Here is a 24986-nt window from a genome sequence, read left to right as displayed (position 1 = left end):
ATGAACAGGAAGGGCAGAAACCCAGACTAAAACCTATGGAACTAACTATTACTTTTTAAAATTGAAGCAAGTCATTGTGTTTCTTTTCAAGATACATATCCAAAGCGTTGGAATATGAGGAAGAGACATAGGAGGTATTCCAACATCCTAGGAGCATCATTCCAAATGGCTTTCTTCTGATTAGTGATTCTGGTTTTAACTATGAAAACAGTACTACTGTGTCAACACTGTGAGTAAACTGTGCAGGCCACAGAGGTTTGAACTATAAAATCCCAAGAGATTAATCAACAGCTTCAATACCAGTTCATCCCGCTGCCGGAAGCGTAGCTATAGCATAGATGAGTTGCTTGATGGCCTTCGACATCTTTGCTGAAATATTAGCACCTACCTCATTTGATCATGGGGCTTGGTGATATCTTAAGTCCCTAAATATTCAGGGTCTGGGCGATCTATCCGGTTATCTCCTCTTTGCTATATCTTTCTTCTCCAGGAAGAATACTGCCCTAAAGGGCCATCCTTCAGCCACGTCCCGAAATAGACCTTATGAGTTCTGAGGGAACAAAATGTCTCCATCAAATCCCTCCCTCAGGGCTCGGGAAATGCTGCAGAAGAGGAAGAGGAAAGAGTATAAGAGCCAAAGGGGATGAAGGATGCTGTAGGCCTTCTAGATACAACAGAGCTGGCACACATGCATTTACAGAGACTGTGGCAGCATGCACAGGACCTACCAGGTCTGCACCAGTTGGGGTCATAGAGCTAAAAGGGAAAATAGACCACGTGCCCCCCCACCCCTAACCTAGAAACTATTTCTAATTGATAGCCACTTGCTAAGGGAAAAATAATTTTCTCCAAGAGAGTCTCACTGGGGAAACAAAGTACTCCTAAGTGTAAGTAGGCTGCATGTCCAGCAGTAGACGGACAGTACAAAATGAACTCAACAGTATCTTTGCGGGTTCTTCGTCTCTCAATGTTAACTCAGAGCATTCTTTTTCATCCTTTTTGTTGTTGGTTGTGGTTTTTCAAGACAGGGTTTCTCTGTGTAACAGCCCTGACTGTCCTGGAACTCACTCTGTAGACCAAGCTGTCCTGGAACTCACAGAGATCTGTCTGCCTCCGCCTCCCAAGTGCTGGGATTAAAGACATGTGCTACCATGCCCGGCCATTCTTTTTCATCTCACAGGCCCTTTGTATTTATTATGGCTTCCAGTTTTGTGGTTTTTTATGGCAGTCCTATGTGTGGGTCTGCATCTCTACTTTTAAATTAAAATGTTTTAATTAAGTTTCAATTATACATTTCTTGAGCTTTATCTTTGGCTCTTTTTCCTGTTCGTTTGTTTTGCCCTATTCTGATCTGTTTGGGTTTTATTTTATTATATTTTATGTTTTATTATTATTCCTTGTAAGCCTGTTTTCTAAGGATTGTCAGACAGGGTGTGGAGCCAGATGGAAGGAAAGATCGGGAGAACTGGGAGGAGTAGGGGGAGGGGAAACGCTAATCAGAATCTATTGTATGGAAAAAAATTCTTTCGATAAAAGGGGGGGGTGCGGATTGTGAGTTCAAGGTTGGGATAGCTGGACACAGTGAGATGGTAGGATGGCGAGACCTCCTTCTCAAAACAAACAAACAAATGTTTTCTGTTGGGCAACAAAGAGATGACTACATGATTATCATGCCAGCATCTCTAGAGGTAGAGACAGAAGGTTCGGTATTTCAAGGCCAGTTATATAAAGCCATAAAATGGGCTCAGAGCCACCCTAGGCTACGGAAGATCCTGTTTCCAAAAAGATGTATGAAGTTTATACTGAAATAGTTAATATTTAGAATAATAAAAGCTTTAAAAGCACAACTCCTTCAGACAGTGCAGCCATTCAGGTATCTAGCCAGCTAGAATACCTTGTCACACCTAAGACTGCCAAGGGCCTCTGCATTCATAATCACCTTTGGAAGCTATTTGCTTCTTCTTAATATTTAATACAATCTTAATTTAAAAATAATATTTTAATGTGCTGTTTAATAAGAATTTACTGGTCATTTAACTACTAGCAAGTACTGTGCTGGCTCAGCAAATCAGAAAGAATGCAGGGGGGGTTGCCCGCCCCCCAAGTAAAGGCAAGCTTGTAAGACACAGCATAGCTCAAGCGCACAGACAATGAGCAAGAAGACGCATCTGTAAACATCAAGGTGAAAAGATTTCTGCCGCATTGCTAACAGAAAGGGTATAGACCTTTCTGTGTATTTTCTAATCCACCCTAGCAAAAATAATAGATTACACGTATTGATTTCTGACTACCATATGGAACAGGCACCGTGTCGAATTCCTTAAATATCTTATTTAGTGTTCACAAAAACTCCAGAGGGTCAGGACTTTTAAAATTCCATTTTCTAGATAAAAGGGATTAAGAGATTGACTTGAGCTCTCACTGCTAGAAAAGCCACAGAGCACAGGCCTAGGTGGTATTACGGGAAGAGCCTGCAGCCCAGCCAGTACACTGCTCCCTGAGCCTCTGAGCCGGCTGCACATTTGGTCCAGATGGAAACTATCATAGATAAACTGAACACAACACCCTCCGTCTTTTCTGGGAACTCTTACTTCAGTGTGCGAGCCCACCATCTTTATTTAAAAGCTTCCTCATTTCAGAGACAAGACAGACCTCAGTATCCTCGCCGATCTTAACATGTAATTTTCACACATAATAAATGTTAATGCCGTTCTTGTGACATGCGCCGTACATGCACTTAACTTAGAGCATCCAAAGCACGCATACTGGACTCCGTCTATGGCATAGCAATGATTCGGATTTTTCTGGTGGGTGCATGAAGTTCAGGACACAGTCCCTGCTCAAGAGTTTACAGTTAGGCTGCAGAGAGATGAAAAGCAAACACATAAAAGGCAAGTAGTTCAAGAGTTATTTTACACACAAAAATAAAAACAAAGTTTACTGCAAGGTCATGTTGATGACTTGTTAGGTTGCGGTAGAAAAAAAATTCTGTAGTTTTGTTTGTTTGGCTTGGTTTGGTTTTTGGTTTTTCAAGACTGGGTCTCTCTGTGTATGTAGCCCTGGCTGTCCTGAAACTCACTCAGTAGACCAGGCTGTCCAGGAACTCAGAGATCCACCTGCCTCTGCCTCCCAAGTGCTGGGATTAAAGGTGTGCGCCACCACCTCCCAGCAATTCTGAAGTATTTTAAAGTGTGAAATGAGCCAAGGAGAAGGCTCAGAGGGCAAAGGGGTCTGCTGCCAAAAGGACTGAATCTGAGTTCATCTCTGGCTCCCACTTATATGCTTTGGATATCATGTAGTTCCTTAGTCACCTACTTGGTTATTTTGGTTTGGTTTGGTTTAAGATAGGGTCTCTCATTGGCCTAGAGATCATTAAGTAAATTAAGTTGAGTAACCAGTGATCCTCAAAAATCCTCTTGCCTCTACTTTCTCAACAATAAGGTTATAAGCATCTATAATCATACATGGCTTTTTTTTTGCAATTAGTATTTGTTGTAGAATATTGTTTTAAGGTATGTTACTTTAGTTTATGTTGCATTTCTTTTACGCTGTGAAGCTGTGTTACTTTGCCTGTGTAAAACACATGATGGTCTAATAAAGAGCTGAACAGCCAATAGTGAGGCAGAAGAGAGAAATAGGTGGGGCTGGCAGGTAGAGAGGATAAATGGAGAAAGAAGTAGCCAGAGAAGAGGGAGGACTTCAGGGGCCAGCCACCCAGCCATCCAGCCAGACATGGAGTAAGAAGGAAAGAAAAGATATACAGAAATAGAGAAAGGTAAAAGCCCCAGAGCAAAAGATAGACAGGATAATTTAAACTTAAGGAAGTTAGCTAGAAACAAGCCAAGCTAAGGCTGAGCATTTATAATTAAGAATAAGCTTCCATGTGTGATTTACTTGGGAGATGGGTGGAGGGTGAAGAGTAAAGAGTAAAAAACAAACAACAAGCACTAGGGTTCAAATTTGTGTCATCAAATTTTAATAATTAAGATATCTCCCCAGCCTGTTTTTTTCCTTTAAAAAAATTTTAATTATTTAATTAATTTATAGACAGTACCCTGAACTGTCCTCAAACTTGAGATCTGCCTGCCTGTACCTTTCAAGTATTGAGGTTATGTGTGTAAACCACTACACTCAATCTCAGATTGCATTTCTTGGGGTGGAGGTGAGCTGTTTTTATAGAAAAACAAAGAACTTTAAATCTACAGCACATGCAACAAACGCTGTGCTGTCTAGTTTTATGTCAACTTGACACAGAGTGGAGTCATCCGAGAAAGAGGGAGCCTCAAATGAGAAAATGATTTCATAAAATCTGGCTGTAGGTAAACCTGTAGGGCATTGTCTTAGGGTTTTTATTGCTGTGAAGAGACACCATGACCACGGCAACTCTTGTAAAGGAGAAACAGTTAATGAGGTGGCTTTCGGTGGTTCAGTCCACTATCATCACGGAAGGACATGGCAGCAAGCAGGCAGACTTGGTACTGAAGAAAGAGCTGAGAGTGGGGAAGGAACTACATCTTGATCCCATAAACAACAAGAAGTAGTTTGAAGCACTGGGCGTGGCTTGAGCATATATGAAGCCTCAAAGCCCACCCCCACAATGAAACTCTTCCTCTAACAAGGCCACACCCACTCCAACAAAGCCATATCTCCCAGTAGTGGCATTCCCTATGAGCTTATTGGGGTAATTACATTAAAACTACCACAGACATTTTCTTGATTGGTGATTGATGCAGCAGAGCCCAGCCCAATGTGGGTGGCCCTATCCCTGAGCTGGTGGTCCTGGGTTCTATAAGAAAGCAAGCTGAGCAAGCCCTGAGGAAGAAGCCAGTAAATAGTCCTCATCCATGGCCTTAGCAGCAGCTCCTGCCTCATCTGGTTTGAATTCCTGCCTTGGCTTCCCTCAGTGGACTATGATACTCTTGGTCATGTTGTTTGTTACAGCAATAGTAGCTCTAACTAAGACAACCTCCCACACCTAGATACATGGATTATGTTGCTCATAAATGCCTTGTACAAGAATCAAGATGCTAATTCAGAATTTCCTGAAAAGAGCTTCTCATGATCACTTCCTGTGGAACTAGTGACTGTGCAGAGACAATTTTGTCATCATTAGATTCAGAGACTTCAATACTTCGATGTAGGAGTTGAAAGAGGGAAAACCAACCAACCAACAAATAAAACAAAACAAAACAAAACTGTGAACTGGAATGAATCGGCCTCAAGGAAGAGACAATGTTGAGCCAAGCTTTGAGATCTTAGAAATCCCTTTACTAATGTTCAAGTTTGTTTTAGCCTAGGTGAAATTATTTGCTTCAGCAGTCTTTAATGTAGGCTGAGTTTTCTGTAGGAACCACCTGCCAGCTCTGTCCTGCCAGCTGGCTCCCAAATAACTATACAGAGACTTATTATTAATTATAAATGCTCAAGCGATAGCTTGGGCTTGTTTTTTAACTAGGCCCTATAATTTAAGTTAACCAATTTCCATCAATGCATTGCTGCCCCGAGGCTGGTTTACCCTATCCACATGCTTCCCATCCTACTTGCTCTGGGTCTCATAGCATCTCCTCCTGACTCTGCCCTTCTTCCCCTCAGCGTTCTCTCTATTCTGAAAGTCCTGCCTAGCTACTGGCCACTTAGCTTTTTTATTAAACTAATCACAGTGACATATATTCATACAGTGTAAAGAAATATTCCACACTTTAAGTTGGCTTTTTTTTTTTTTTTTTTGGTTTTTCGAGACAGGGTTTCTCTGTGTAGCTTTGCGCCTTTCCTGGAACTCACTTGGTAGCCCAGGCTGGCCTCGAACTCACAGAGATCCGCCGGCCTCTGCCTCCCGAGTGCTGAGATTAAAGGCGTGCGCCACCACTGCCCGGCCTTAAGTTGGCTTTTTAACCAGAGGAAAATAAAGGTGGAAAAGTAAAAATAGATGCACGACCAACTACAATTAGGGTAGGCAGAACCATGAGTTAGAGCTATTCATACATCACATTCTTGTGAGAAGCCCTGTAGGCATCACTAGCATTTGAGAACTGGAGGGATGGCACTAACATTTTCATCCCAAATTTCCTCCCCTTCCCTTCGAGACCGATCCATGACTATATGATGCAGTTGCCTGACTATTGTTACATATTCAAGAACAAATGTCTTCCAAGTTCCCACCAGCAATCTTCTCATTGTGTTCAGACTGTGGCCCAACTTGCCTCAGCTGCCATCAAGAGAAGTCAGTAAAAGAGCTAATGTAAACAGTAATGCTGTTTCTTGTGTTTCTCAGTGTGGGAGACCAGCTTCCACTTTTTTCCTTCCAGGGTACTCTTGAGGAGAGAGGAATAAAGGATTTAGACAGAAATATAGAGGGGAGAGAGAGACAGATAGAAAGAGAGAAACACAGGATAGCTTCAGGAGGACCTGGATCATTATCCACCGGCCCCTTCTTTCTCTTCTAAAGGGCTTTTTAAAGGAATGCCAAGGGGTGAAGCAAAAGACCTCCTCCTAGCATAGCCAAGTGTAGACCCTTCCAAACACCTGGTAACCAGGCACATGGTCAAGCAATCTTCTAATGCAGCTCTGCTGGGTAAAGCAAGCTCAGATCTCTCGAGGAACCTTTGTGGGCCTCCACACCTCAGAAGGCAAACGCTTGTGCTTCCTACCTGCCAGATACCTGAACAGTCAATGACCTAAAGTCTGTCATTTGCATTAAGTAAGAAGATGTCCCTCTCCCTACTATGTGAAAATAATTACTATTTACAAATTAGTTCATCGTTCTTGCTCTCTTTTGTTCTCATGGAACAAATGGTTTGTGGGCTCCTTAGAATGTTGGGTGAGACTGTGTCAGCTCTGTGGACTTTCTCTGCCCAATGTGTCTACTTTTCACAGATGTCACTCTCGGTAAACTGAGTCTGCTCCCAGCTCTGTCTTCATGCTGCTTCCCCCAGAACACCACCGATACGTCTGTATTCAGTACAGATGCCAACACAAAGCTCTTCAACTCACTCTCTTTGTGAATGAGTTTGTCTACATTAACATATCATATACCCACCTAGATTCTCCAAACATGTCCAGGCCTTTCCAGTCCCACTTTAGGCCCAAGTTGAAACTTTTCTCAATAAAAATTCATAGCATAGCTCTGGGTACTGAAAGAATGACTGGTAGGATATAATCCATTCATGAAACACTCATTTAAGAGCACAGATTCGGTGCTGGAGATGTGGCTCAGCCATTATGAGCACTTGATATTCCTGCAGAGGACCCTGGTTAAAAGCCCAGCACTCACATACCAGCTTACAACTGTCTATAACTTTGATTCCAGAAGATCCAGAACCCTCTTCCAGCCTCCAGAGATGCCAGTCATGCAAGAGGTACACATACACTTACCCAAACAAAACACTCATACACACACCAAAGAAGTCTTCTAAAAAAGAATAGAGGTTATCATGCACAATACATTTATACAATGGTGGAAAAATACTCTTTTTTAAACAAATGCAATTTTTTTAATACAGGGGTGGGGCATGCCATGATGTTTGTATAGAAGTCAGAGAACAATTTTCTCCTTCACCATGGGTTACAGAGATCAAACTCAAGAACTCAAAAATCAAGTGCAAATTCAATGATCACATTCAAAAGTCATCAGGCTTTCAAGGCAAGAGCTTTTAACCACTGAGCCATCTCCTTGGCTGGAAAACTATTTCAAACTCACATATATCTTGTCAATTAATATATAGCTAAGATGCTACTCACTACAAACATGTTGGGGTTTTATTATTGTTGGCTTGCTTGCTTGTTTGTATGTATGTATGATTGTTTGAAACAGTGTCTCATGTAGCCCAGGCTAACCTTGAATTCAATACATAGTTAAGGATGGCCCTGAACTTCTGATCCTCCTGTCTCCAGCTGTGCTAGGATTACAAGCATGCACCACTGCATCTAGTTAATGCAGTGCTGGGGACTGAACCTAGAGCTTGGTGCATGCTAGACAAGCACTCTACCAACTGAGCTACAGTAGCCCTAGTCCTCAGACTGTTATTTTAGCATTGTTAAGAAAACTATCTTTAATTAGCTTATGGGCACAATGCTAAACTGCAAACCAGAGTGAGAGAAATCCAAATGTGCATCTTGGATTCAGTGAGAAGCTGTGTTAGGAGATGTGGGAATTTGTCTGGAGTCACATTACTGGTGCATTTCCAGGAACTTAAGCACACCTTAATAAATGATCAGACTCTAATTCCTGGATGACTTTGCTTGCCACGTGATAATTCACGATTAAATGGGTAATATTTAATTTAAACTGTTAATAGCCAAATATTGGAGAACAATGAAGTGTTTAAAAAAAAACTTCAAGCATAATAAGCATATAAAATTGGCTTACATTACTAAAGTGGTGTAAAACAGAATTTTTGACATTTGGTAAATGGAGGGATTTTCAGCTTTAGAAATCTGGAAATTAATTCTACCTTCAGAAAATAAGGCATGTCTTCTCTAAAGCTGGAATTGGAAATAAGACATCACTGCGTCAATGGCCCTCATATTTCTGAAGATGGCCATGAGCTCTAACAGGTACGGTGGCATGACTTCATTGAGGGGAATCCAGTGTCATGGGTCATCTTTGCCTCAGAGTCGGAGACTCCCTCAGATCAGTACACTTCTTTGCCCAGACAGTTCCTCTACTTTCTGTTTTTCAGAGGTATTGCTTCCTTCCATAGTTAATAATGGAGCAGAACCAGAGCCTTCCATTCATAAGTCCTGAGCACTCCACGCCATTTCAGCATGCCAGTCTCCAGAGCATCACATCTGTATTAGAGCAGACACAACCTCCTAACATTGCCGAGGGACGGACCACCTCCCACTCATGCCCTAAGGAATGCAGTAGAAAATAAAGAAAAGAGGGAGGGAGACAGTGAAAGCAGAGAGAAGATGAATTGTTTATGAACCTTAACCCTGGTTGGATTCTGGGAAGGATTTTAGACTATTAGAAAAAGAGAATCACCATAAATGAGTTTAGGAGGCATCTTGCTTTCTTTCAGAGCTCATGGCCAGGAAAAGCCAACAAAATTATCTCCAACGGAATTCCTATGAAATCAGACCATCAACCCAGTGTCCATCTTCTGTCCTCCACACCCATGGTTCATGTCAGCTCACTTAAACACAGAGAATTTAGCAAATCCATGGAAAGATTGGAAGAATTAAGGGAATTTATTGAATGCTTGTTTTATCTGGAGCATAAGCAGAAGAGAAAATTTTGAGACAGTCTTCACATATTTCCACCACTCTCCTTTTGTCCCACAAATTCCATTTAGGCTAGTCAGGCAGCATGATCCAGCTTCCAAGCTCCCACTCAACCTGGTCCCTTTTGAATGGGGTCAGTTGGTTTCACAGGACAGTGGGAGTGCCACCATGAGGCCCAGCTGGTAGCTGACTCCTGGCTCTCCTTCTTTCTCAGAGCACTATCCACAGTGTTAAAAGGAAATCCCATCACCCTGAAACATCAAGAATGAGACCTTACGGGACCAACATCACTGGCGGCAGTGAAATGAAAAGGAGAAATTTAGGGGGAAAATGCAAGTAAGAAAAAAGAAGAATAGGTCACTGGGAGCAGACCGGTTTCTGCCTCCCACCCTTTCAAATGTTCTATCTTGGACAGGAAAATGCTGGGTTACTAAATTCACTGGGATATAAAGAATGTTCTCCTATGTGCAGCCCCCCCAGCACACCGCAGGCATTAATTAAACGTTTATCAAGTGCCTGTGGTGGGTCAGGTACTGAACTATTCCTCAGATATTATTTTCTTGTGTAATGCAATCCCTGTGGAGAGTTTTGTAAAGCACTATCATTCTTATATAAAGAAAAAGTAACAAGACATAGAAATTTTTATGAAGCCAATGGAAGCACAGGACTGGCAATTTCAAGTTACTATCTGCTGTACTCTTAAAAATCAGGTTAAGGTATGATGTGCTTATGGAAGAAAGAGAAAAAAAAAGAGATAATCAAATCTGAATTATGAAACCTCTATCTAAAAACAAAAATTCAAACCTATGAAGTCACTGGTAATTTTAGGGAATCCCACTCGAGTTAGTACATGTTAATGAGGAGCTGAGAGTTCCTTCCTCGGGTCCTTTGTCAGAATTTAAGAACAAATTCAAATGGAAGCTTGAGGATGTTTTTTATTAGAGTTTAAATAAAAGTCCCAGGGGCAAGCTATAAATCTTGCTTACAGGGGTAAAAGGGATAAGAGAAAAAAAAAACCATGCCATTTGAGACAAACCAACATGGAGGTCAGTCACACAGCATATAAGCAACCACAGGGCAGAGGAACTTTAACAGAGGGTGGTCCAAAGTCTGGGAAAGCATGCCGAGGGAGAGAAAGGAGAAACGGGAAGGTCTCACTGTTCTGAGTAATTCAGGAAAGCAGACACACAGACAAGGCTACCTGGCTACAGACATCCCAGGGATTATACTAAGACCGGGAATTCTGGGAAGGAAAAGTACATTATCTCATCCAAGGGATAATTATTCCTCCTTCCTAGGAGTGGTTCCTTAGCCAGGTGACTGACCCAGTCCAACTGGAATGTTGAGTTTCCACCCAGGCCCAAGACTGTATCCTCTTGACCCAAAGGAAATACAATAGTTTTCCTTTAATAGACCTTTATTGCTGCTAACGTTGGATTTTTCTAAATATAAGTCACACTAACTAGTCTTTACTTGGGTTTTCTCCAAAGTCCAAAGCTAAGTAATGCCACTCAAATTTATAATTACTGCCAACCAGCCTGTTTTGTGGGGCATATGAGACAGTTAAGACATTTTGCCATTTTTTCACTGTTTTCTATCATTGAAATAAGAAAAAAAAAATATTGCTGCTGTGGGATGGTCTGTATGTCAAGTGTGTTGCTGATTGATCAATAAATAAATCACTGATTGACCAGTGGCTAGGCAGGAAGTATAGGCGGGACAAGGAGGAGAATAAAGCTGGGAAGTGGAAGGCTGAGTCAGAGAGACACTGCCAGCCGCCACGATGACAAACAGCATGTGAAGATGCCGGTAAGCCACGAGCCACGTGGCAAGGTATAGATTAATAGAAATGGATTAATTTAAGCTGTAAGAACAGTTAGCAAGAAGCCTGTCATGGCCATACAGTTTGTAACCAATGTAAGTTTTTGTGTTTACTTAGTTGGGTCTGAGCGGCTGTGGGACTGGCAGGTGAGAGAGATTTGCCCTGACCGTGGGCCAGGCAGGAAAACTCTAGCTACATATTGCAGATCAGAGATCAAAATGTCACTCATATGATGGATGTGACCTACATGTGTGGCAACCATAGTCTTCCTAATACCCAATCTCAAAATGACAGTGAATCCCCAAACTTCAACCCTGTCCCACACCTACCGGCAGGTGCAGAGTTCAGCCTGTTCCTACAGGAAAATGTGCATGGGCAGGCAGGAGGATCCCAGAGGGGGGGAAAAATAGGAAAGAGATGAAGAATACAGGGCCAGCTTCCAGTCCCAAACTCCACAACAAGGGAAGGATAAGCCTCCTTAAGAGGATGGAGAGAATGGTGATGTTAATTCCTATCCTTGTCCCTCTTTTGGGAAACATAAAATCTGGAAAGAAGACACCACCATGCCACTATCTCTCTGGCACACACACACACACACACACACACACACACACACACACACATACACACACACACACACCTTTCTCTGCATGTGTAGCACGTTGGTCTCAAGCACTTCACTTCCTGATCATCGTTATTCCCAACAACCAGTAGGAAATAAGAAATGAAAAGACATGTCCCTACTCTGGGCAAAATCAAGATTTTTAAAAAGGGGCCATTTCCCGGCCACTCATATTTTGTGTGTAAAATAAATGTATAGAGATATGTAAATGGTGTAGAGGGGAGACGACAACTCTCAACAGAGTCAGGATTAACTACATTAATTGCCAACGGTTCTATCTACATCTCAGAAGGAAGACAAGCCACAGCAACTCACTGTGCCACAGAGGTGACTCAGCGTGCGGAGAGGAAGGAGTGAACCCCGAAAGGGGTGAGGAACGGTAGCAGACGCTGTGTCGGATGATACCAATGGGACTGAAAGAACACCGAAGGAGAGGCAAAATTAAAAATAACTCGGCTGCTTATCCCTCGAAGCCTCACTTCTACCCTCCCCGCTCTTGGGAAAGCAGGTTCAGGCCGAGGGTGACTAGTGAGCGCCAGCTGGAGGAGCCCCAGTGAAAAAGCAGTCAGCTCCCCACAGCGCTGTAAGATTCAGGTCTAAGGGTTAACTTAGGAGATTTGCAACCACGGTTGGCAAGTTCTGTCCCTGCCGACTATCCAGATTTCATGATAAGATATCGGCCATATCAAGTATTTTGTTTCTCGGGTCTTAGCTACTTAGCAATAAAATCCGGATACACAATTTCCAGCTCTGACTGACCCCTACATGGCTATTACAGACACACTCAACACATCCTCCAAATGATCACCAAAGATACCTACATCACTCTCCAATAGGCATCTCAGTTGCTTTGTATCAGAGGCTGGCAAAGAATTCCCAGGTTTTTGCCAGCTCTCTTGCTACAGGCTGTTACTAGAAATGAGGCGCAAGACACCGCTATAGGTTGGTAGGGTAGGCCGCATGGCAGGGTGAAGAACCAACCAAACGAAGCTCCTGGCTGTGTGGTCCACACTCCCTAGAAGCTCAGCAGTAGCAGTACCTGTCCAAATCTTAGCCACTTAGAAGGATTCTTCCAATTGACACCGTTCCCAAACCACTGATCTCCACAGGGCTGTCCCTACTCGGACACCCCACCCCCACACCACATGCTTGAACCAGGACTAAAGGCTCCAGACCCATTCAGAGCAGACACCCTGGATCCCAGCCAATCCTCGCCTTCCCTTCTCCTACCGTCAGAATTAACCCTGGGAATAAACTGTGGTTCCGTAGATGGTTTAGAAAGTAGGACTGAGGAAAGTCTAGAAACTACTCTGAAATCAACATGCTAATCTGGGTGTTTGTTGTTTTCTGGCAAAGCATACAAAGCTTCCATGGGATTCTCAAAGCTCGAGATCTTCTGTGTAAGTGATCTCATCACTGTCATAACAATTACAACGAGCCTGTACAGTTACTTCATTTCTACTATAATTTCTAACAATAAGGAATGGAATTTTCAGAAATAAAGATCTTTTATGGCTTTGGGGGAGGAGTATGCATGTGTACACATGTATATATGTACAGAGAAGGGTATGCATGTGTAGATGTGTATATATGTTCAGAGAAGGGTATGCATGTGTAGACATGTATGTATGTTCATAAAAGGGTATGCATGTGTAGACATGTATATATGTACTGAGGAGGGTATGCATGTGTAAACATGTATATATGTACTGAGGAGGTACACATGTGCAGACATGTATATATGTATACAAGCATGTGCAGTATGCATGTGTAGACATGTACGTATGTGTGGGGACCCCTCTATCATTCTTTGTTTTATTTCCATGAGAGAGAATCTCACTAAACCTCACCATTTCTTGGCCAAGCTGGAAGCCAGTGAGCACTAATCATCCCCCTGTCTTGTCCCCTGTCCCATGCCACCCTGCTCAGCGCTATGGTAACTGTCATGGGTGGTCATGCCAAGCTTTTTGAGGGTGTGTTGAATGCAGGTCTTCATGCCTGAACAGCAAATACTCTTCTTACCTACTGAGCCATATCCCTAGCCTCTATTCCTAGCAGTATGATTTTTTTTAATTGCTACCAAAATGTCAAAACATAAAGTCCAATGGAGACTTATTTATTTCAAGATATAAAATGTCCAGGAGTTTCAGTGGGTTCAGTTTGGTTTGACTACACATCATGACAGAGAAGCTTGGGCACTTCCCTAGAATGAGTTGTGATTAAGTGTTAACACAAGTTACTGGGTGGTGGTGGCGCACGCCTTTAATCCCAGAACTCGGGAAGCAGAGGCAGGCAGATCTCTGTGAGTTCGAGGCCAGCCTAGTCTATAGAGCAAGATCCAGGACAGGCACCAAAACAACACAGAGAAACCCTGTCTCAAAAAAACAAACAAACAAAAAACAACAACAAAAAAAAAAAACAAAAAAAAGGACAAGTTACAGTGAGAACCATAGCTATCAAAACCCAAACGTGAAGCTGAAAAATTATTGAAATATATTTTTAATAGAACTGCCTTGTTGGTCTACATTTCTGTTATTTGATACTAAAAATACTTCAAGGCCATCAGTAAGCAATTCAAATTTCCAAGAAGAGATAGACCCCCAAAAATAAATATTCTCAATCTTAGAATTTAGGCATCTGCAAATACTTTTTTTATATATTCTAGTTGACTTTGGCATACTAGAAGCATCTGCAGTAGCAATACACATTTTCAAGAAAAGATATTTCAATAAATAAATTTAAAACAGTGAATAAATGCTTCCTCTCTTGGATCTCAGCTGTAAAAACCTAGGTTGAAAACTAAGGGGTGGGGAGAGGAACAGCCTCCACTTTATTATTGCCTTTGGGTGTTGCTTATTTTGTATGTAATCAGAGTAAGGAGAAAGAATACATTTAGAAAGTTAAACAGTTTTTTGTTATCTAAACCCATGCAGGAGCAAGAATGCAGGTAGCTTGAGACAAAGGAAGGAAATTATTCTAATACCAAACTATTGAAGAAAAACGCTGCAGAAACAACATGTTGCTCGTTCCTAGTTCTTAAAGAGGAGGCAAGGTATGAGTTTAAAAATTAAATGCAATAACCTTTTGAAGTTGATCCTTATAAGTCTCCTCCATGTCTATCCATGCACTAGGGCTGCTCACTGTAGGGATGAAATACAATGGAAAATAATATGCCCAGAACAGAGAGTATATGAATAGCAGGGGAAAAAAAAAACTAGGGTCTAGTGATAAATACTTATTTACTTCACAGAGATACTGGTGCCAATTCCTTTGAAAATAAGATGTCATAATAATAGCTACTTTTCAGGGTAGGAAGGCTCAAGAGAAAAAAAAACCCACAATGTTTCACATTGTAATCTTTCAAATTTTAGAATATAAAAGAAGCTGGATTTTGTAGTCCAGCATACTATAAAACATAATAAATGAAAACTCATCACAGTTTCTCTTTAAAATTAAGAGAACATGCCCAGATAATGAGCTCCATGTTATTTATAAGACAAGGAAAGTTGTCTAATTCCTCTACTTTATGATTTCTGGGTTGGTTTACAGTCTCCTAAGTGATTACGACTTGTTCTGTGCCTTTCTTCTTTTTTGATGCGATGCAATCAAGAAACGAGACAGAAAGGTGACTCTGTGCTGCATTCATCAAATAATATTTTTCCCCAAAAAAAGTCTACTAAATGATTAAAAACCAAGGAAACCGAAGTGTTTAACTAGATGGGTGCGCTGTATTTACTCACCAGTTCCCCTGACGGGGAAGTGAGTGGCTAAGTCAAACACAGCTCTTTCGTTTTTCTCGCCCCCTTTCCAGCCATTTACTTTTATGACTACATCAATTCCGCACATCAGGACGTAGAAAGCACTGCCAGAGGAGTGTCAATCATAAGATAAAGGGAGCAGAGGTGTAAAGGTAATATTTGAAAAGGGAAGCCCAGAGATGAAGTTGAGAATTACAGAAACCAGGCAACCTCATATAATATATTACCAGGGAAAGTCAAGCACAACAGAATGGGAGGATGGTGACAGGGGGTTGGGGAGGGAGATTACATAAAAATACCAATATGGCCGAGAGTCCGGAACTAAATGGTGAGCAGTGTGTTTAGATGAAGTAGAGAGGACTCGTTTTAGATTTGGAGTTCATAATACACAATGACATAAGTAAAGAGATAAGTACTTGAATACCTAAGCAGAGAACAAACGAATTCCCCTGCAGTCCTACAGGAAGAATATACTGATTGCTTGTGCTTCTCTGGAGGCCTTAATGTGCTGTGTAGGGGGAGTATACTACATACCTTAGCCACCTCTAGAGTCTATGTCATTAACCTCAGCCCTGGTACCCTCATTACTGACTCTGCTTCTTACCTATGCCATAGTTGTTTCCAGACACATAATTACCAGCATCTCCCCTGTCTCCGTTTACCTCTTCTGCCACTTAACTGCTTCTGGCCTTTGGGGAAGCAATTAATGAATCCCTGTGCTGAAATCGTTAAATGACATTGGAGGGATTGAGAAAAGTTATTCCTTTTATAGGGCCAGCCATGTATTTCCTACCACCCATAGAAACTGAGCTAGGAAAGACCCAGCGAATTCCTTGGCAATCACCCACAGGTATAATTCATTCATTCACTCATTCACTCATTGGATAAAGACTTTTAAGTACCATATTGGGCAGTTTTGCATCACTTCAATTAAATACCTAGCATACACAATTTAAGGGAAAAAAGATTTATCTGGACTCATGTTTTCAGAGATTTCAACATAAAAGGTCAGCTGTATACATGGGTTTGGACCTGAGATCAAACAGAATATCATGGCTGTGTCTAGGGGAGGAGGCTGCTAGCCTCATGCCATTGAAAAAGCAGAAAGAGAGGAAGAGACCTCCAATCAGATGATGCCTCCCATCAGCTCCCGCCTTCGGCAGTTTCCACCACCTCGGAATAATCCGTTTATCAACCTATTGATGGAGCCAGGAAAGATGGCTCAGCAGCAGCCGGGCGGTGGTGGCACACGCCTTTAATCCCAGCACTCGGGAGGCAGAGGCAGGTGGATCTCTATGAGTTCGAGGCCAGCCTGGTCCACAAAGCGAGTTCCAGGAAAGGTGCAATGCTACACAGAGAACCCTGTCTCGAAAGATGGCTCAGCAGCAACAAGCACTTGCTGCTCTTACATAGGACCCAGGTTCAGTTCCCAGTACCTGTATGATGTCTCACAGCCTTCGAAACCTCCAGTTCCAACAGACCCAATAATCTCTTCTGGCTTCCCATGGCTGTTGTATGCACATGGTACATGTGAACTCTGAAAGCACATGCACATGGAAATCAATAAATAAATAATTTAAAATAATAAAATAAAACCAACTATTGATGTTTTCATCCATTGATTAGATCAGAGTCCTCATAATCCTGCCACTTTCCATAATTCCGTGAGATGCCAACCAAGCCTTTAACACATAAGTCATTGTATGACGACACTTCACATCCAAAGCACTACAAGCAGAAACCATACGCTAGGTTTTGTGATAACAAGGCACCAGAGGGTTGAAAGCATCATTAGGGGGTACACTGTTTAATTGCTGAGGGCACTGTCCAGCAATTACAATCCAATATGTAAATCCATGACAGGTGGATACTCAGCCAGTTACGAGCTTTGGAAAGACAAGAGAATCTGAACAGGAAGGAAACAAGAGTGTCATAGAGGGCTGGATATTCATAGAAGATATGCAGAAGTTTGCCAGGGTAATAAATAGAAGTAGAACATTCCAGAAAGAGTCCATACAATTTTAGTACTATTGAGAAAGAAAACTATCATTACCAATTGTGTGTGCATGCATCTGTGTATCTATCTGTGGTTGAGACTGAACCAGAGGGCTAGTGTGTGCTAAGTAAGTGTGCTACCGCTGACCCTCATTCTCAAATATCATGTGAAGGACAGTTACCCTTCTACCTTTCCACTAAATGTGTTCACCATAGTAGGTTGGCTTCTGGCTTCCTAGGATTCCATAGTACTGCCAGTGACATTTATTTCACTGTGTGGCACTCTGGCCAGGTTGCTTTACCAGTTTTGCTGGGTTCCAGCACTTCCTTCTATGGACTGTGTATCAATCGGCTGACCTACAAACTACATCTCTGTTTTCCCTGATTTCTTTCCTAGTATCTGTATTTTTCATAGCTGAAATGAAAAAAAAAAGCAGAAGATGATTTCACCTTCAGACCAGTCATAAATTCTTGACTTATGTAAAACATCAGATTTAAGCTCCTTGGTTAATGTTCTAATTCCCTAGGGTTAGCTACTCTGATCATTTGAAAGAATTTCCTGGTGGAGGGAGCAGGTTCTTGTAAATCTGGCCACATAATTTCACAGGCAAAATAAAAGAGCCAATAAATTCTCCTAGTTGTAACCACTAAGGCCGTGTTAGTAATAGATTACTATAGGTGTACCCTGAAGTCTCCCAGTAATGCCCAGTTGCCAGTCAAAGCCATTAACTATCTCATTCCCACTTACATGTGGGCACGTTAAAAAGAAGGTTAATTAGGGTGAATGTATTTTATATACACAATCTTGACTCTGTCATAATTAAATCTTAACCATTATACCCATATACACCAGTGTCTGGGAATAAATATTATTTATTATTAGAAACGTCCCTCTGGAGGTTATCCCACACCATCTGCCTCGCCGTGTTCAGGCAAGAGGCCCTGTATATGGAGGCAAGCTGCTGGTTTGTCCACCTGCTGAGGTCCTTATTACCAAAGTGTCCCATCCACTCGCTGCAGTGAGTGACAGCCACCCACTCTCTGTCTTGGTCATATTGAAAGAGACAACGAAAGGCAAAACTGGGAAACTGAAGGAGTTACCTGAGCTGAAGCCTCAAATCCTTGACCATTTTTCTCCTTCCATTTGGAGGAAAGAAAGTGAGAAGACACTAAGAGAGAAGGGGGCAAAGGTCACCCTTTCTTCGAACACTTGAAACTCTTGAGCTTCCAAATCTATAAAATAGATACGGTTATTATCCCTTTTTACACACTTAACAAGGAAGGCAGTCACTTGTCTGTGAGTGTAGTTAGCAATAGGATGGATCCAATGGGATTCCAACCGTTCTGGCTCCAAACACCATTCCTGTGAAAACCAGACTCTTATCAAGCACTTTTGCTTAGAAAGCTTCCCAACTAGGCTCAACCCTACTTCCTTCTGAAATGCCTGTGTATCCCTGGTGGGAACCCTGAGAAAGGAAGTCAAGTCAACTCGGATCTGTTTTCCACTCACTTGTTGACCACTCCGACTTCACCAAGTCCTCACAATCAGGACCTCCTGGGACGACCTTCACTGTCCAACAAGCCCCAAATCTGGCCTCCCTTCAGTAACACTAACGAGTATCAACCACAGCTAGACATGTCTGTCTGAAACCTGCTAGATTAATGTCTCAAAAAGTGATTAGAATCCACGGATTTTTTTTGTTAAAAATCTGATACCTTTCCAATGTTCTACCATTAACTTAGCTCATTTTTACTTATGAGTTAGAACTAATCCAACTTCTAAAATCTTGACAAATTTCTACTTCAAACATCTTAGGTAAATAAAGTATCTAGACAGAGCTTTAGTGTTCTCATATTGTTAAGTAAACAAAATTTTAATAAAAAGTAGTTTTGCCTATACTGTGATTTTTTTTTTAAAAAGTCTGTCTTCTCCTAAGCTGTGTCAAATATGTATGTTTTTATCATGACTGTGTGGCAGTAGAGATCAAACACATGATCTCCAGAACTGGAATGCAAAGATGTGAAGTCTGACTGCCCAGTTTTTTAGCTGTATCACCATGGGGAAGTATCCTAACTTCTCTGAACTTTACATAAATAGGTAATATTTGTAACCATATGCTATGATTGGTATTGTCAGCTTGATAGAATCTAGACTCACCTAGGACACAACCCTTCAGGCATGTCTGGAAGTTTCTAGATTGGAATGCTGGAAGTGGGGAAACCCACCTTAAATGTGGGTGGGACCATCCCATGGGCTGCAGCTCTGTATGGAATAAAAAGCAGAAAGCCAGCTAAGCACCGTGTTTATATCTCTCTGCTTTCTAAGCACTGACACAATGTGGCCAACTGCTTTATGAATCTGTGGCCACGCCTTCCTTCCCCACTATGGTGATCTGACTGTTAAACTCTGATCCAAAATAATCCTGCCTTAAGTCCGTTTTGTCGAGTGTTTTGTGACAGAGACAAGTAATACATGTTCTGTGTCTGGGAGACACCGAGTGAATCTTGGCTGATACTTGGAAGAGTAATTGCTACAAGCAATCACTCTAATTTGAGAATTCCTGAAATGTATACGTGCATTATCTACAAACCTCCTCCAAACATATTCAATGTTAACAATATTAAATTTGACAATTAATGAATTTGATAATATATTATAATTCAGAGACATCTAATTAAGCATTTATTGCTTTGGTATTTCAGCTTTCATTTAGTATTCGGAGTCCATTGTTTGTTTTCCTCTCTGGTCTCCGATGTTTGTATTGGCCCAAGAAGTCTTCACTGCTCCTGCACTGCTCCTGTGGCAACTGATGGAGACAATGGCTTTGGCCAAAGCAAACAGGACCATTCTGACCCTAATCTGTCTGGCTTCAGTCCCCACACCCATCATAGCCTGTTTGCTGGAGAACGTTTTATTTTCCCAGCAAGAATCTGGAAAGGTGACTAGCCATTTTAGAAAGAGCCAAGCAGCAATTCAGAAATAGAGAGTGAGGCAAAACCCCAGGTACAGTCAGTGAGCCAAAATTCTTAAATCACTTTTGGCGAAGCTCGGAATTTATACCAAAACCCGTGCCAAGACCGACCCTGAAATTTGGCACAAAGAGGCGAAATAGTGATTTCGGAGCAGGTTGTAACTGACGTTACTATTTTTAATCCCCTCCAATAGGATTGCTTCTTGAGAGACATCTAGGTATTGGATAACATGTCATTTTGATTCCAAAAATGTTCAAGTCTTGTATGTTCAAAGAATAAAAATTTTACCTCCATGAATCAGATGGACAAAATATTATTTAGTATTCTGAAAGATTCAGGTTTCCAAGACTGCTTTTACCCTCAGTGGTAACAGTTCTCCAAGTGTGGCAGATGGTGAACCTTGAGAGTAGAGATGTTCTAAAAGAACACCACGGCACCGCTCGCCTTTGTGACTTACATTTTGAAAATGCGTTGCAAATGCAGTGGTGAATTAAGCTGGTTGTCCCTCAGGACATACCAAGGCTGTAAAATCAGAAAGGACCAATAGAGATTGTATTCTGTACCACCACCCAAGTAAAGGCGGGGGGGGGGGGGGGGGGGGGGGGGGGGGGGGGCAATTTCACTCAAAAAATGTTCTTGATGAAGCAGTTAAAAAAAGAACTTATTGCCGGGCGGTGGTGGCGCACGCCTTTAATCCCAGCACTCGGGAGGCAGAGCCAGGCGGATCTCTGTGAGTTCGAGGCCAGCCTGGACTACCAAGTGAGTTCCAGGAAAGGCACAAAGCTACACAGAGAAACCCTGTCTCGAAAAACCAAAAAAAAAAAAAAAAAAAAAAAGAACTTATTAACTCTCAACCCTTTATATTGTGCACAATGTGGAAGTAAAGATGAAGTGTTCCACTGCTTCCCAAAGTCTGACGATTGTCTAAAGAAAATTCTGAGTTACAGACCAAACTAGCCCCTCTTTTCTCAGGAAATGCCATTTATAACTGAACATATGACTGGCAACAAATTATGGTATCCATAGTTCGGGGAATTTGGTAATCCGTTTTTACTAAAAAGGGATATGAGAAACCTACTGCTTCAAAGAAAAGAGCAAACTTGCTAAGTTTTAAGCTTTTAAGCTAAAATTACAATTTGGGAAGATTTGCATTGACCACAATATTTCACAATCCTAAAGGGCTTTCTTAGTGAAACTGGAAGTGGCATTAATGAATGTGTGTGTGTGTGTGTGTGTGTGTGTGTGTGTGTGTGTGTGTGTGTGTGTGTGTGTGTTGCATGTGTGAATACGAGAGAGAGGAGTACATGCACACAAGCAGAAGCAAAAAGAAGACACTGTCTCCTTTATCCTCTATAACTCTCTGTTTATTCCGTGGAGACAGGGTCTCTCACTGTGCTGAAATTTCCATGTTTAGGCTAGGCTGGCTGGCTACCAAGCTCTCAGGGTCTACCTGTCTCTCTGTTCCTTCAAACTGGAGTTACCACACGATCACGTCTGGCTTTTTAACATGGGTGCTGGGGAATCGAACTCAGGTTCTCATGGTTGTCCTCAAGATTTACACTCAAGAAAGCACTTTTATCCACTAAGACATCTACCCAGCCCAAGACATTTTGCTATTGTATAATAAAACCAATCAATACGTGTAAGATCTGCACAACTCAATTAACTACTTTCCCCATGACCTATGCTGGTTATCAGACCATCCACTGAAGACCAAAGATAAGCCAATGAATTTTAATGTAATATGAAATTCATTGATGTGGTCAAAGATCATACAAGGTGAACAACTTCTTAAAACAGTTGCCACTTGTCGAGTCTTAGTGGGATAAGCAAGAATCATACTGCCAATTACTTAAAAAGACTTAAAATTTTCTTCAAACGACAGACTCCCTACAAGGCTACACTTTCTTCCTACATTTCAACCAAAACACATCTCACAAATGTAGAAACATATGTATAAGAATGTAAATGTCTTCTGTTAATCTGGGAATTTTATTTAATTAATTTGTTTTTGGTTCATTTTTTGTGGGTGGGTAGGAGGTTGTTTAGTCCTGGCTGTCCCGGAACACGGTATGTAGATTGTAGGCTTGCCACAAACTCACAGAGATCCTCCTGCCTCTGCCTCCTGAGTGCATGCCACCATGTCAGGCCCACAGTAGAATTAGGGATAAGGTGGTCAGATGTTTGTTTCAAATTCCCAGAGGCCTGGGTTTGATTCCCAGTATCATGTAAATTAGGTAGGTGCTACCAGAGTGACTAGTCTTAGCACTTGGCAGGTGGCAGCAGGAAGATCAGAAGGTCAAGTCATCCTCAGCTACACAGTATGAGACCAGATTGGGACACATGAGACCCTGTCTTAAAAAGGAAAAAAAATATATAATTATGTAATTTATATTACATGTAGTGAGTTTTTAAACTAAGGAAGATCTTAAGACTTCTTTTGTTGATTTATAATATGGAATGCAAGCAAGTGTAACTCACCTAAACAAAAGCTCTGTAGTCCTCTATCATTTTTACAAGTGAAAAAAAAAATCCATCCTGTGACAAAAAATGTTGATAACCTGCTGTGCTACGCTCACCTGTGTTCTAGGCCAGTGGCCATTGTGACATCAGCATCCCCTGAGGACCACTGGAAGGATCACATGCCAGGGGCTGTGAATTCACAGAGCTCTGCAGTTAGGCTGCCTTGGAAGAGGTTAAATCACCTAACCCTGCCTGTTGCTGCCTCTGATGTTCTCCATGGAATATTCAATGATGTGACCAGGAAAGAGCTCCAACGCATAGGAAGAGAAAAGCCATCCCACACACACACACAAAAAAAGAACTGTTTCTTCCCTTGACTCCTGCCATGCTTCCCTTCGCTTTGTGTCTTGTATCTCAGTGAAAAAAAAAAAAAAATGTACCGATTTCACACCAAAAGAGTAAGAGCTGCTGCTGGACGTGTGTGGGTTTCCAATCTCCACAAGATCAGGCGATCGCTTAAAAATGTTTACCAGAAATGTAAGACCCAGCACTCATACTCAACTAGCTACCCAACCGTGGCTTCTTATGACTGTGACCAAGATGCTCTCAGTTTGGATGAAGAAATGAATCTAACAGCCATGCTGCAAGACATTAAATCGGGACAAACGGAACTCATCAGCCAAATGGCTGACATTGTCAGCGCAATATCAAATATCCAGGAAAAGATTAACCATTGCCAGAAGCAGATGGAAGTCCTGGAAGTCAGAATAAACACCAGTGAAGACAGACAAATCGCAGCCACCAAAGACATCCTCTCCATGAGAGAGGACATCGACACTCTGAAGAAGAAGGTGACAGGGCTGGAGAGCCAGAATTCTTTCTCCAGCATACACTGCCTAGAGGTTCTGGAGGAGCAAGTCAGTAAAGAATTTGTACAGCTGTTCCATAAGCTCCTACAACTAGAAACCCCAAAGGACAACACACCCTAAAATCTCTTCAGCAGAATCAGAGAGGGTGCCTCATTATCCAGAGCCCCCTGGTCAGATTAAGGAAAAAACAATGTCTTCTCAAACTAAAACTCCGCAGAAAAGTAACAGCCTCCGGAATGCATCCGTGATTTGTAAAAAGGCAAGGTCAAATATTTATCTTTACCCTGACTTCAGTACATGGATCAAGCTCACTTTTGTTCATGGAGGAAAATGGAGGTTTTTCCTCAGTGCCACCAAGTTAGAGGAATTCATCCAGTGGCTTCTGTCTAGGCCAACCATCCTTCCCGAGGAACCACAAATCATGTCCCAGAGAGACTGTGCCTTCACTGGACCCATTGAGAACTTGGCCACAATCTGTATCTCTCTTTTCAACTATATTTACTCTCTTTTTTGTTCCTCGAAACAGGAAGTAACTCGTCTTTAGAGTTATTTTCTGCTTGGCTTGGTACGAAATAAATGTAGCCCTATTGGCTTCAAATAGTCATATGTGTGTGTGCTGTCTGTGAACTCTAGTTAGCTGGCTGTGTGTGCCCACCGTCTATGAATTTTCTACACAACTACCATTAAACTGTATCATCTCATTGGACTATTGTGATCCATTTTCCACCAATGTTTGTTGTCCTCTCTCCAAAGCAGTTTGTGAAGACTCACCTTGTGACTGCTTTCATAAATAATTAGAAGCAAGAATGAAAGGGTCAAAAAAAAAATGTGAAATCCTTGGGAGCCTCCACATCAGTACTAGTGGCTTTGACTGATAAAATGTGTGATATAAGACAAAAATTTGGACAACATAAAGGAAAAAAAAATACCCGTTGTCAAAACCACTAAAGATAGGAATATATTGGGGCTGGAGAGATGGCTCAGACATTAAAAACATTTGCTTTTCTTACAAAGGACCTGGGGTTGGTTCCCAACACACGTTAAGCCGCTCACAACCACTTGTAACTCCAGTTCCAGGAGATCTGATGCCCACTTCTGGCCTCTGTGAGAATCTGCATGTTCATGGTACACATCCATAAACTCAGGCACACATGTACACATTTAAAAAATCGTTTAAAATATATATCAATGAAAGGCCAACTTATTGTAAGGAAAATATTAATTATAACTGTTTTTTTAACTTCAGCTGCATCTCTATTTGT

General features: G+C 41.7%; 1 protein-coding gene and 1 long non-coding RNA gene across 2 annotated transcripts in view; one reads left to right on the top strand and one right to left on the bottom strand.

The window, feature by feature from the left end:
* Nucleotides 1-2591: 2591 nt before the first annotated feature.
* Nucleotides 2592-24986, bottom strand: part of LOC128112094 (uncharacterized) — a 77718-nt gene continuing 55323 nt past the window's right edge. The window contains exon 3 of the long non-coding RNA XR_008218844.1: nt 2592-2859. This is a non-coding gene — a long non-coding RNA (uncharacterized LOC128112094). The remainder of the gene's footprint in view (nt 2860-24986) is intronic.
* On the top strand, nt 23290-24328 carry Ccdc54 (coiled-coil domain containing 54). Its single transcript, XM_052740861.1, is given in 2 exon segments — nt 23290-23828; nt 23830-24328. Coding segments are annotated over 2 exon segments (978 nt in total). The 3' UTR covers nt 24269-24328.

This window comes from Peromyscus californicus, unplaced genomic scaffold (assembly GCF_007827085.1).
Source record: "Peromyscus californicus insignis strain IS unplaced genomic scaffold, ASM782708v3 Scaffold_16__1_contigs__length_79575227, whole genome shotgun sequence".
In the NCBI taxonomy this organism is placed as follows: domain Eukaryota; kingdom Metazoa; phylum Chordata; class Mammalia; order Rodentia; family Cricetidae; genus Peromyscus; species Peromyscus californicus.
Note: the sequence above shows the minus strand (reverse complement) of the source record. Positions and strands in the feature narration are given on the sequence as shown.